The following is a 13,537-nucleotide window of genomic DNA, read 5'->3' as shown; positions in this document are numbered from 1 at the left end:
CCAAACCATTTGTAGCCTTTATCTTTTATTTTCCTTCCTTGGTGAAGAATATATGTGAAGATTGACACCACCCTGATTACTTTATAGTAAGTATAAGGCTTGAACCACCAGTCAGTTATCTTAGATTATTTTAGCATAGCAGAACTTTAAAGACCCATCAGCTAACAAAAGTCTCTTTAGATTAGTCTGCATTAAAACCAAAGAGGAGAATAATAAACATGTCGCTTTAAAAGGGACGATGTGCGGTAACTGTTTGTTTGCCTTTAATCCAGCAGAGACTTTAGGAAGTCACTGCTCCCTTCCAGGATACAGTCCTACAAATAAAAAACCTTATACACTGAGTTTTACACAGCCTTAACATGCAGGAAGTAAAGTATTCATAACTGGAAGGCAAGGTTTGCTCTTTTAACACATAGCTAGGCAAGGTATTTACCTTTATTTCTAGTCTTTATGCTACGTTAAGATAAGCTAACTCACTACTGGGCTGTCTAGGTGGTTTTGTGAAGACATGAGAGTGCCTGGCCTGTTGCTTTTGTATAGAACTAGCTGTTTCCTCTTGTTTCAAGCCTGTATGCTAAGCAAAGCTAACTGGTTGCTATAGTGTATCTTGTGGGGTTTAACGGAGAGACTTGAACGTTTTATCAAGCTCCACATCTAATTCTTAGCAAGAAAGAAAAAAAGCCATTAACCCCAATATTTAAAATAATCCATTAAAGTCTTAACTCCCTAGCAGCCATTTATGCTCATGAATGTATTGTTGTTGTTTTTTATCCCCAGTTGTCTTTCTTTGATTGATTATATTTTATTTTTTGAACAAGCAAATAAATGTTTTGGGAAACTTGAGAGTCCTTGAGACCAGAATAAAGTGAAATTTTGTTTGAGATTGCAAAGCACATGCTGTACATGCTGTAGTCCTTTGAAAAAAAAAAAAAAAGAAGTCTGTTTAAGGTAGAAGCCAAGGAGCAAGTGGACTCATTCTGAAAAGCTCCACTCATGTAGACGTGTACGACATATCAAAGACATTCCACCTGAAAGACTTGTGCTGCTGAAATAAGCTTTCTATAGGAGCTCCTGCAGCTCTTTGTTTGACCATTTGTTTTTATTTCAGTCCAAACTTTGACCAATATAAGCCAAAACAAAATACCAATTTAGAAATGCATTTATGTCCCATCATTTCAGTATCACACCTCTTTCATTCAAATGTGCAGATCCTGTGTCAGCAGTATGAAACATCAGTGTGCTTTGTATCTGCACAGTCTAGTGTTGTTTAATGCTAGCCCTGTTCTAGCCTCCAGTGTCTTAGCCTATAGAGACCCCTAATTAAACTATGTATCATTTTATAATCTCTAATATCCACTTTGTGTATGACGTAGTGCATACTTAACAAATGTATTTGTACTTCACTTTAGCTGTAACTTTGCAATGAATCTCCTCTCTGCAAATACATTATACTCCTGTAGCCTATCTATAAAGATAAAACTACACTCTTTCTTTGCTGCTACACCATTTGTGCCCTATTATCATGTCTCTGTAGAAAACTGCAGTTTTATGTTGTATAAGCATATAAATGCTAAATATTAGATTTAATGTCCACATCAACGTGTATACTGCATTGTCATATATGTTGAAAGTGAAACCCGAATACAACAGTGATGTTACAGATGTTAATAAAGGAAATGTCTTATTTTTCATATAAACCTCTCGTTTTCTTCCTGTCAATGTTTGTTTTCACTGCTGTCTATGTAATGTCCTCATCTCCCCCACCTCTTTGTTTTAATCTTTCCTTTGACATTAATGAAAGGTAAACACACACTTTTGATTACAGTGACACCCTGGGAGGCTGATACAGCGCGTGACATTAGGTGGTATTATGAGACATAATATTGTTCCCTCTCCTCCTCTCAGTCGTGCTGCTGAGTCAGAAGCTGGTCGAGTACAAAGGTGTGCAGACCAACACTGTGTGGCATAAAGTTCAATGAGGAGTCACTGATGCTGCTTTATATTTCTACTCAACTACATGTCAGGAGAAAATATTGTACTTTTGAATTACAATTACAGAAAATAGAACTGTGTTAGGTCTAACCTTTCCTTAAATGTATCCTTACACCAGGGGAAAATAGTCAAACACAAGCTTAAACATATAGTATACAAAACATAATAAAATACATCCAAAATTAAAATGTATGTACCAGAGTTACCCGCTGTAAACTGATAAGCTACATGACACTGTTAAGGTGATAATGGATCGTGTATGTTATTAGCTTTAGCATTTTACCATCATTAATCTTTACAGAGTGAGAGGAGAGAGGAGAGGAGAGGAGAGGAGAGGAGAGGAGAGGAGAGGAGAGGAGAGATAAATGCTGCTGCCACCATATCTGTCTGGAAGGGCATTATGCCAGTACTAAATATAGCTTTAAGATTAGGGGAAAAGAGAGCGAATAGAGAAAAGGACGGAGTGAGTCATGCGTCATGATACAGAGAAGATGCATTTACTCCAAAATATGCTTTTTAAAGCTCTGCACTCCTCAGAAATCCTCAGAAACGTTATCCAACCAATGAATAATAGAAGAGGAGAGGAAATAATCCTTGCACATGTTACCATGTGGCACTTCAACTGTTTTTTCTAAGTTCTTATACATTTCATGCATACATTCAACTTCCTCATTATGTCAGCCTCCCTGTGTGCCTCCCTGCATCCTTCTGCACACCTCCCTTCATCCATCTCCTTGTCTCTACCACTTTCTGTGCTCTCGTATCAGGACTTCCTGTATTTTTCCACCTTGCTTTCTCTGCGTTCACAGTAGTGTTTGTCGAATAACTCTAGCCATGTTTTCCTACCTGCTTTTGTTGCAGCAGCTGTGTCGAAGCAGGTACTGGACGCTATCTGGCCTGCAAGTGTGTTTTGTTAGATGCTATCAGCACTCCTGTCTGTGTGCCTGAGTGTGTGAGACAGTGTGTGTGTCTGTGTGTGTGTGTGTGTGTGTGTGTGTGTGTGTGTGTGTGTGTGTGTGTGTGTGAGAGAGAGACAGATGATTCAGAGAAGAGAGAGATTGCATTAAATAGTTACACTGCAAAAAAAAGGAGTCATATGTGTTTTCTGGTGTTCATGTTACACTGACAGGAAAGTGAATGTTTCGTAACATTTCTTGTGAACACAAAGACCTTGTTAGAAACAAACATAAAAGTGTTATCTCCGACAGAAACATGGATCCACAGGCCTCATCTGTCACTGTCCATTAAAGGACACCAACCTTGATAAAAGATTTACAGTTCCTGTCGCTACATGGGGAAAAAGTATCTGCAATGTTAACCAGCTGACGATTCAGTGTGAACATAACTGTCTTTATAAAGACATTAAACCAAACTCGAAAGGGTTGTTCTCTTTGCATCTGTTTTGTCAAAGCTCAGTGTTGTTATACTTCAGAATGTATGAAAACTAAAAAAAAAATTATCATTTAAATGTACTCATTAACAAGTTGAAGAGTCACCATCCATGTTAGCAGCTTTATAAGGCTTTGCTAATGCAGTTTGAGCTAACTGCTTAGGTCAACATGCTAACCTGCTCTCAGGGACAAAGTTAACGTGCTGATTTTTGTACACTCATATTTGACCCTGTAAGAATGCTAACATTCGCTAGCTAACAGTAAACACAAAGTCTTACTAAGGCTAATGGGAACTTCATTAGTGGTCAGAGTTTTCATCCTGCATCAAGTCATGACATTTCTGAGAATCATCAAAGTTGTTAAAAGTTGTCCTGAGAGGAACACGAGTATCTGATCAAAGTTTTATGACAATCCATGAAATATTAATTTATTAAAAAAATAAATCTTTAAAGCTCACTTTTTAACTTAACTTCATGACGCTAGAGCTAGTTGGACTCAAGTGTATTAGGTTTATAAGTATTCACTCTGTGGGGACCTTAAATGTTTGTACCAAATGTTATGAAAACCTTAATTATTGTTGAGCTGTTTCTGTCAAGATGAACTAAGACAATATTGTATTGATCTCAAGTAAAGAACAAGGGTAACCAAGTGGTAGATAAAAAGATGCATAAGACAAGGACAAAATACTGACATTAACAAAATAGAACAATAATGATAAAAACAAATATCACTTTCAAGTATAGATCTTTCAATAGAGAGGTCGGGTATCAACAGAAATGTTGCACTAGGTTGTTAAAACACACATTGTGCAGCAGCAAGTGAAAAGATATGAAAAGATATGCAATCACAAAGAAAAGGGAGATTTTGAAGACAAACTGTTCTCGTCTCTCCTGATGTGGGTAATTTTGTCCATAAAAACAGATTCAACAACAACTAATGTGTGAAAGCTTAAAGGGGAGTGTTTTCAGAGGCAGAGATAAGTTTAGTGGATTATAGTGAGGTATAAAAGGTGAAGGGGAGTGTAGATGAAGCAGGTAAGGAGTAGTGCAGGGCACAGGGTGTCTGGGGTTTTTGTGGTTGGGGGTCTAGCAGGTAAGAAGGTGAGGGCATAGTTGTGGTCTGGACATGCACGATCCTGTCAGGCGGAGGATGCGGGTACCAGTAGGAGTGATTGGAGATCAGAGAGGCGGCTGGATGTTATCTCTCCATCCAAACCATAACTGCAGGTTGACTCACCTGAAGAAGCAGCCTGTCACCTTCACTGTCTGTCTGTCTGTCTGTCTGCTCTTTCCGCCTTCTCTTTCGGGTTCATTTCTCCTGCATCGACATAACATCATTGATGACAAAATTGTGTCTCATTTGAGTCTGTCTTATCAGTCTTAAGTGTAAAATGTCTTTCAACGTGTGTCTTTTATGATACTACAGGTGTGCTATCCCTCTGCTGATAGCTTAGCCTTAATAGCATCCATTAATTCTTTCCTCTTTGATTGTGATGCTTGTGCTCAAATATGCTTCAAATCCTGTTGTGAAGGAGGCCCACATACAGTATATCAATCAATTAATCCTGATTGACAAAAATGATTGAATGCACACTTTTATCAAGTATTTGCAAACATCTGAATTTAGTTATAGTCTTTACAATATGGTTGAGTCAATGACACATTACTTTCACATGGCTTATTAAAAAACCCTATTTGCATTGGATTATTAAAAAAAAGGATTTAAAGTACAGTAGTGACTTTATGAGATCAATACATAAAAGGTAAAGCTTGAATGGGTTGGCATGTAATGTGTAAAAAATTGTAAAATGTGAAAATAATGCATAATTCATCCCTTTTCAAACACATAAAGTTGATCCTCATTTTACATCTTGTGGCAACATTTTCGTTTAAGATTCAAGACCAATGTGGGAAATTCTACTATTAAATTGTTTGGGCAAGGCTCAAACCATCACAACTGATATATAGACCAAGATACATTAGAAAACCAAAAGCTGCATCTCATGCCAAATCATGCTAACTGTAAACTGTTTGGGAATAGAGCAACATTCATTTTAAACTATGAAAATAATTATAATCGAAATGATGATTTGAAAACCTTTGCAAAAACTCTAACTCATAGACCTTGATCATTCACCTCATACAGCAATTAAACAGGGCATAAAGTTACTTGTATAACCTTTCAAATTACCACACACCTAAGGTTATATAATTTTCCAGCATAGGAATATTGTACACAATGTACAGACTAAGATGAAGGTTACTTCTGGCTGAGTTGATGTTTTTTTTGCCCTTGGGAACCCCCTGCAGGTTAATGTGACAATGGGTTATAAGATTTAGAAAGATTCACACTTTTTGCACATTGAAAAAAAGTCCACCATTGTAACTTTAAGACAGACAAAATATATAGCCTACTTTAGGATAGGATAGGATAGGATAATACTTTATTGACCCCCAGAGGGGAAATTCGGGCGTTACACCAGCACAGACAAGAAATCTCAAAAATATACATTAAACAAAATAGATAAGATAAATAAAAATAAAAATAAAAACAGGGGGTATATACACAGTACAAAATGAATGATGAAGTTAACTGGGGGGAATTGAGACAGTATTTGCAGAGAATGACAAGATAAAGTGACAAGTGATTAAAGTGACTTGATATGATAAAATAGCAGCAAGTAATGTAAACAGCAGAGAAGCGAGGCAGTGTTGTACCACAGTAACGCAGAGTGCAGTTATATAATATAATAACATTATTATATATTATATTATTATATTACTTTATGGGAATCTCAAAATTATATAGTTAAAACGTTGCTGTTTTATTTCATTGTGTTATCATTAATACATTCTAGTGGTTTGTGATTTATTTTCCTACTCTGAATAATATTAAATAAATGAATTCTTTATAAACTGTATATGACATATGGTGACCCCTGGTGGTGGCGCGCTATGCCTGCGGGGACTTTCCACCACTGTGAAGTAGACGTGGCAGTGACGTCACTGCCGGAAATGACCCGGATCGGACCTAAAACTCCTGGGTTGATTAGTTTTCACCAGAAACACCGAGAGCTCTTCAAATACCATGTAATATAGATTTGAGTAAGTATTTTTTTTCTTCCTTGAAACACAATTTAACGTTACGAGGTTGGTTAATGTCGAATTTGCACAAATGAAGGTAAGATAGAGCGTATTGAAAAGCCCGGTTAGCTTTCTGTAGCTAAAGTTAGCTTTCGGTTAGCCGGTTCAGGCCGTGATCAGCTGTCTGTCGCGATGGGTGGCCTGTACACACGAAGCGGAATCCGGACTTCAGATATGTATTATTACCTAACAGTACGGACATTAAGCTCCCTTGATGTACACTTGTGAGTTGAAACTGTGACTTATTTGCTGTGAATCGTCCGTGGTTCAGTCGACCTCCTCCGTGGTGTTTACGTCGGAGAACCGTGATGTTAGCCACCGACTGTCCTTTCACCGCTGAACTCAACTAACGTGATCAAATTAACGTGTGTTTTCAATCTGTTATAGTTCAAGCTGTCTGTATACGGGTCTAACGTTTGTTTTGACACATTTCCCCCCCCCCCCCCCCTCACTGTAGACATGTGTGTACAAATGCCTATGAAGGGTACCCCACCTTGGATGTGAGGTCTTCTTGTTAATCCATCCCACGGACCCAAAGTGAAGGACTTCAGTACGTCCCTCTGATTTTCTGGTCTGGTGACGTTTTTTTACCAGCGGCAGGATGACGTGTCGTGACCGGACCCTCGAGTTCCAGTCAGCCTGTAAATCTCTCCAGGGCAGGCCGGTATGTTGACACAGAGAACCTGGCATCACAACATTTTAAAAACAAGATCAATAATCACACTCATATCTGGCATTTGCTCCAACTTAATAGCAGACACATTTACAACTTAACTTCAATGTTGTGTAGGCCCTTTTGTAAGAGTTGGTTCTGCTTTTTTTGTTTTTGTTTCCCTCCTGGCTTTGTCAAGTTTTGGTATTGTGATACTTTGATCACAGCATTGGTTCACTTCTAAATGCAAATAACATTAAATAAATCCTTGTTGCAGCTTACATCTCAAGTGAAGCACAATTAAGTGATCTAGTGTTTTCATTTAGCTTTGTTTAGTTGCATGTTACCATCAACTGGTGACAAAATGTCCCCTTTAAAAATGCCATGCCAGTGTTTTGCCCAATACTGTTATTAACGACATACTGTGTCGCCGATGTAAGATAAGCACACGGATTGCTCAAGACAAGCCTGATAACGCTTTGTACAGTTTGTCTACAAGATCATCAGGAAACACAATATTTTTAACGTTCAGAGGTCTCACACAGGACAAATTGTGACGACATATGGAAGATCTAATGGATCCTTATCCACGCTGTTTGTTTTGGTGGAACAGTGATAATATATTCAGTTTTAGCAGTTTAATGTTTCATCCCTGAAATGCCATCATTGATATTGGAATCACAAATCCAGCATCAGATTCATCACAAGTTTCCAGTCCTCATGGGGACCCCATTAATATAGAATGTAGACGGTTAGTTACTTAGTTTGACCATTGGCTCATAATGCCATTATTATAATATGATCAGAAAAAATATGTTTTTATTTAAGACATCATAATAACAGGAGTTATGTAGAATAAAAGTATTCTGAAGAGTTATTTTTAAAGTAATCCATAAGCCTCTTATTTTAAATGGATCTCCTGCTCTTTACTTTTACCTCTCTGCCAGAATGGAGTCCCGCCCAGTAAGCCGGCTCTTAACGCCCTCAGGCAGCGCAGTGACTTTACAGTTATGGCCAAGTAAGTTCCTTATAGTCTTATAAATATTTGCTGAATGTGCTTGTGTTGTGTTGGTTTTATTTCTCAAATTAGCTGATTAAGAGTTTTTTTTTATACAAGACATCCTTGTTGCAATTGTGTATCTTTCTTTAAATGGTAAATAAGGGAACATACAAGATGTTTTTAATGTATACTGATTTCAGCATATTTGGCTAGCATGAGGAAAATTCTGTGCAAGTGCATGAGGAAGGCTGCTAAATTCTCGCCTATTTCCCCGTAGGAGAATTGGAAAAGACCTGAGCAATACATTTGCCAAACTGGAAAAGCTCACTATTTGTAAGTGTTCCTTTAACGGTACTAAAGCATAATTTAAATAGATCTCACTGTTTTAAAATTTTGATTTCAAATGTTTTGATTTTTACGTTTCAGTGGCAAAAAGAAAATCTCTATTTGACGACAAGGCAGTGGAGATTGAGGAGCTAACTTATATCATTAAACAGGTAAGGTCATAATAAGCATGCTTCAAATTCTCAGTATTACTAATGAACAGAGCTGTAATGTGTATCCATGTAACATTCAAGTTAATTGAAACAAATAAATAACCTGTTTACCTACTTCTCCTGTTTTTGTGTTTACAGGACATCAACAGTCTAAACAAACAAATTGCACAGTTGCAGGATTTGGTTCGGTCTCGTGGAGCTCCAGGTGGACGGCATATCCAAACCCATTCTAACACTATAGTAGTGTCTTTGCAGGTATATTCTATATGGTCTGATTCATACTCTGTTGTATATGTGCATAGAACAGGTGCAGGGATCTCTGTAAATACTAGTCATCTTTACGTTATTATTATATGGCCTGTATTTTTGACAGTATGGACAAGAATCTTTAAGTTGTCTTAAAAAGAAGAATACATGAAAGAAACATTTAAATTTAAGATTTTCTTTTATCATCAACAAGGTATGGAATTGTTTTGTGCAGGAAGGTAGAGTTAAGTGTGATATTTTAATAGAATAGAAATAATTTGTACTTTAATGTTGGTCATTTTGTTTCTCATAGTATTGAACATTTAAAAGCTTTACACAATTCTTAGTCTCTCAATTGTATGTAGCTGAGTTATGTTGCACTTTGTTTAACTTTTCTGTATCTTCTGCTGGCTTCAGTCCAAACTGGCTTCAATGTCCAACGACTTCAAATCGGTCCTAGAAGTCAGAACAGAGGTGAGAAGTGTTTGTAATACTCTTCAATGCAAGGGCAGAAAATAGTGACTTGACTTTCAAAAGCTTTTAAAACGGGGCATACAGGTCTCAATATTCTCCCGTGTTCATCCCGTTTTGTCTGCAGAACCTGAAGCAGCAGCGAAGCAAGAGAGAGCAGTTCTCCCAGCCTCCTGCCCAGTCTTCTCAACTGATGGCCAACAACTTCAGTAAGTTTACCCACACCACTGCTTCTCGCTAGTACAGCTCACAGTGGATTTACAAGGATCTTGTGTTAAAGTAACCAACAGGCAACCACAGCATGCTGTCATGGCTTCATACAGGTGTGTTCACTCTATGGATACTGTTTGTAAGAACCAACAAAAAGACGTTTTGCATTCAACACTCAACGCCAAAATAGTTTCCTGTGGTATGTCACTTAAACTGTTTGTTTAAATGACATGCAGGATATCTCCACTCTGAGATTATATCCTGATCATCTCCAGATTAAAACGTTTCCCAGTTTTAGAAATCAGTTAATCATCTAAACTTAACTGGGGGTTTTCTATTAGCCCAACATGAACATTTTTATCTGGTATTTTCAGGAAGCATTATAGAGTAAACACACCTTTAACTGTCTCTTTGTGCTGGCTTTGAGGAGGTACTACTCAGCTTGTCTGGCTCTGTTTCTCTTTACCATTTTGCGGAGAAAAAAAATTACTAAACAGGTCACTTTACCAGAGACCCTCTTAATAGCAGAGGGAGCTGTGATGCTTCCTGTGCGTTTACACTGCCAGTAAAATGTTTACAACCATCAAATCACAAACACTTAGCGAATGTATATTGATGTGAACTCTAATGATATCCTACAATAAAATGTCCTAATCAAGGTCATGTGTGAGTATCATACATGGGAAATAACTATTATCTTATTGAAGAAGTCATTAATTCTTATTCATGTAAAATATTGAGGCTTCTTCAACAGCACACAACATGCAGTATAATTCTCCTGGTTGAGCATTCCAGTGGATCTGCCTGTGATGATGTACAAATCATTGATTAATGATCAGTGTTTGCATTAATGGCGTCTTTCTTGCATCTTTGGAATTTTTATGGTTGCAAGTTTACTCATGCAAAAAAGAAGAGAAAGACTTTTAAAGCTTTACTGATAAAACCAAAGGCTATTGTGTGTGAGTTTGTATTTCCTTATTATAAGTTATTCTAATGCACACAATGCTGATAATGCCATTGATGAACAGAAACATTTAGACTGGCAGTGTACTTTCAAATAGCTGTTGTCATAGTGAACTGCTCAAACTCCTTGTGAATGATTATTACTGTATTTGGTCATCTATAATGCAAAAATTAAAAAATATTTTAGGGAGCCGCAAAAAAGGGGCCCAGGAGCCGCATGCAGCTCGCGAGCAGCGCTATGACTACCAGGGCAATACAACCTCAAATTTAAAAGGTATTTCCCTGGAACGTTTGAATCTCCCAGCGGGTATTACCAGCTACTGTATGTGCCCGCTGGTCTTTTTGCTTTTCCCCTCTTCCATTGAGGATCTCTTGTCTGATCTTGTTGAACATGTGTGTGTGTTTGTCTTTTGCTTGTTGTCTCCCTTCAGAGAGCTCCGTCCTGATGCAGGATGAATACAGGAGTATGGGGGACGTAGCCATCAATGTGGAATCTCAGACCAATCCGATGCAACTCCAGCTTATTGATGAGCAGGTAGACTATAGTAGTCAATGTTTCAGTTAGGCAAATAGAAAGTGTACCTTTTAAATCCCAAGCACAAAATCTTGCAGGAAAAATAGTTATTGTTAATTTTTAAAGTCATTTGAAAATATTCAGTCTTCTCATAGTGAAAATGATGGATTAGATAAACTGTGCATTTATATGGTCTAATGTTTGCCTTTTTTTAAACCTTGCTGGTTGTGCCATCGCAGGATTCCTATATCCAGAGCCGAGCAGACACCATGCAGAATATTGAGAGCACCATCGTTGAACTGGGCTCTATATTCCAGCAGCTGGCACACATGGTCAAGGAGCAAGAGGAGACCATCCAGAGGTAAGAGAAAGCTAGAAGTGGAGAGATAGTAGGGAGAAGGACATAGAGCTCTCTCTTAGAAACAAAGAGAGAGATGTGCTAGTAGATTTGCTTCTGGAGAGTAAGAAGAGAGGCTGTTGTGCTCTCATCTATATGTGGTAAATATAAACCTCAAGTTGGGCAAGCTTGGATGAACTCAAAGACTGAAAAGGAAGGGGAGCAGCCTACATTGCAACTTTGCTTCCCTGCACTTTATCAGCTCACCAGTCTGTGTGTTTGTTGTTGGAACAAAAACGTAATGTAGAAAAACCAAAAAAGTTGTGTGTTTTTTGGCGAGTTTGTGCTGAAAGGAGCAGGCGTAGTAACTCCTAATTGTACTATCATCACTTACAGGTTGCTGCATGTACTCCAGGAAGGTTTTGGTTTTTACCAGAAAACTGTTCTCAAACGAAAATAACAACTTACATTGATCAAACAAACTAATTATATTATGTTCAACAGTGAGCTTCAGAGATGCTGGAGTTTTTGTTAAAGTTAGCTGTTTTGTTCAGTTCAGAGTTCTTTGCTTCACTAAGATAAATGGCTCTGCTTATATTTATTTGCATTACAAACAAGTAAGGCTATTGATATTTTTTGTCCTGTTGGCAAACCTGATAGAACATTGATTTTAGGTAACATATAATCATTCATTTGAAAGTCTCACTGAACTGCTTGCTGTCTTCTCTCACAGGATTGATGCTAACGTGGAGGACACCCAGCTCAACGTGGAAGCTGCCCACACAGAGATCCTCAAATACTTTCAGTCAGTCTCCTCCAACCGCTGGTTGATGATCAAGATCTTTCTCGTCCTGATCATCTTCTTCATCGTCTTTGTTGTCTTCTTCGCTTAAAGCAAAAGAGAGTGACTTAAAGGAGGGGAGAGAGCACATTGAGTGAGCGGAGTTTAAGCTGAAGCTGGACCAGACAACATATTTGAAGGAGACTCCTCTGTCAAAGCGACAGTTTGATGGGGACTATTTGAGTAATTGAGACTCTTCGGTTGATCCTAAGCCACAGACTGTTAATCTAAACTCGACTCTTCAGTGAAGAATGAAGATGTCGAACTCAGTTCAAATGAAAGAGTAAATTATCTGAAGTCCCCACTTTGTATAGAGAGAGCGAAAACCTGCTCTGTATTGTACTTTGACCAATTATTCATAAACATTTAATCCAAATGGCTATAATTTAATGGTTTGATTCTGCAAACTGTCTTTTTAATTTTGATTTTCCTTTTTCTGTTCAACCCATTTACCACAAGTCATGCATTATTATACATATTGTTATTATTTCAAGGCCAAACATCTGACCTGGAATATCTTCTCCTTTTGCTTCTTTGCTTTTTATTGAAGAGCATGACTGCGTCACGTGTTCATCAACACTTCTTCACACCCCACCATTTAGTCATAATGTGAAGTCTTTTTGTATTCAGATATATTTTTTTTTTTCTTCAGAAGTTTATTTGCCAAATGGGTACCTTTTTAAAGAACTGTGACTCAAAGAGAAAACACTGATTGTGGTCCAGCATTACAGGAAGGCTGTTTCTGCCAGCTGATGAGAGAACAGTGCAGAAATAATTCAGGCATGATCTGTAAAAACTGTTGATAATAATTTATATAACAACACTGTTTTAAATCAAACTGTTGGGTTGTCAGCTGTTTGGGCCAGTTGAATGGGTAAGGCAAGTGTAAACACTGAGTTTGGTGGAAAGAACTCAGCATTCGAGTCAAGTATCTGAACAGGCTCCAGGTTGACATCGGTGCTAATGAAGGGGTTAGGCTGGTTGGGAATTCTCACTTATAAAGTGACTCAAATCAGCCAGATTCCCTGGAAGTGTCTGGTTTTTGTTTTTGTTGTAGCTGCTTAACCCCCTCTTCATCTATCCACTTTACCAGATGTTATTTTAATGACCACAGATTTTTGAGAAGAAAGACAACATTTTCCCTATTTGTTCCGTGTCTGTTTTTCTTTCAGCCAAATGCCTTGACTTTAATGTATAAAGTGCAAATAGTGATAATGATGTATTGATAAGAAAGTGCATAATAAAATAACAATGGGGTACTGACATTCAAGGGGGAGATT

The 13,537-nt window shown here is 37.8% G+C and overlaps 1 protein-coding gene across 2 annotated transcripts; it reads left to right on the top strand.

The window, feature by feature from the left end:
- The first annotated feature begins 6,375 nt into the window (after window positions 1-6,375).
- Window positions 6,376-13,522, top strand: stx5a (syntaxin 5A). 2 transcript variants are annotated; one of them, XM_020635825.3, is made up of 12 exons: window positions 6,376-6,487; window positions 6,984-7,190; window positions 8,126-8,196; window positions 8,456-8,511; window positions 8,605-8,675; window positions 8,814-8,930; window positions 9,339-9,395; window positions 9,520-9,601; window positions 10,753-10,839; window positions 10,997-11,100; window positions 11,319-11,440; window positions 12,150-13,522. In XM_020635825.3, the coding sequence occupies exons 2-12, from the start codon at window positions 7,128-7,130 to the stop codon at window positions 12,307-12,309; spliced, it is 990 nt and encodes a 329-aa protein (XP_020491481.1). In that variant the 5' UTR covers window positions 6,376-6,487; window positions 6,984-7,127; the 3' UTR covers window positions 12,310-13,522. The 2 variants fall into 2 exon arrangements, with proteins under 2 accessions (XP_020491481.1, XP_020491482.1); XM_020635826.2 differs by lacking the exon at window positions 10,753-10,839.
- Window positions 13,523-13,537: the final 15 nt, after the last annotated feature.

This window comes from Labrus bergylta, chromosome 9, assembly GCF_963930695.1.
Source record: "Labrus bergylta chromosome 9, fLabBer1.1, whole genome shotgun sequence".
Taxonomy (NCBI): domain Eukaryota; kingdom Metazoa; phylum Chordata; class Actinopteri; order Labriformes; family Labridae; genus Labrus; species Labrus bergylta.
This window is presented reverse-complemented; position numbering and strand designations above follow the sequence as displayed.

Bases quoted from the DNA above. Each gene is read 5' to 3' on its own strand.
- stx5a (XM_020635825.3), top strand. From the start codon at position 7,128: ATGACGTGTCGTGACCGGACCCTCGAGTTCCAGTCAGCCTGTAAATCT. The intron at 8,197-8,455 runs GTAAGTTCCTTA...ATTTCCCCGTAG, and splicing joins GACTTTACAGTTATGGCCAA to GAGAATTGGAAAAGACCTGA. The intron at 8,512-8,604 runs GTAAGTGTTCCT...TTTACGTTTCAG, and splicing joins ACTGGAAAAGCTCACTATTT to TGGCAAAAAGAAAATCTCTA.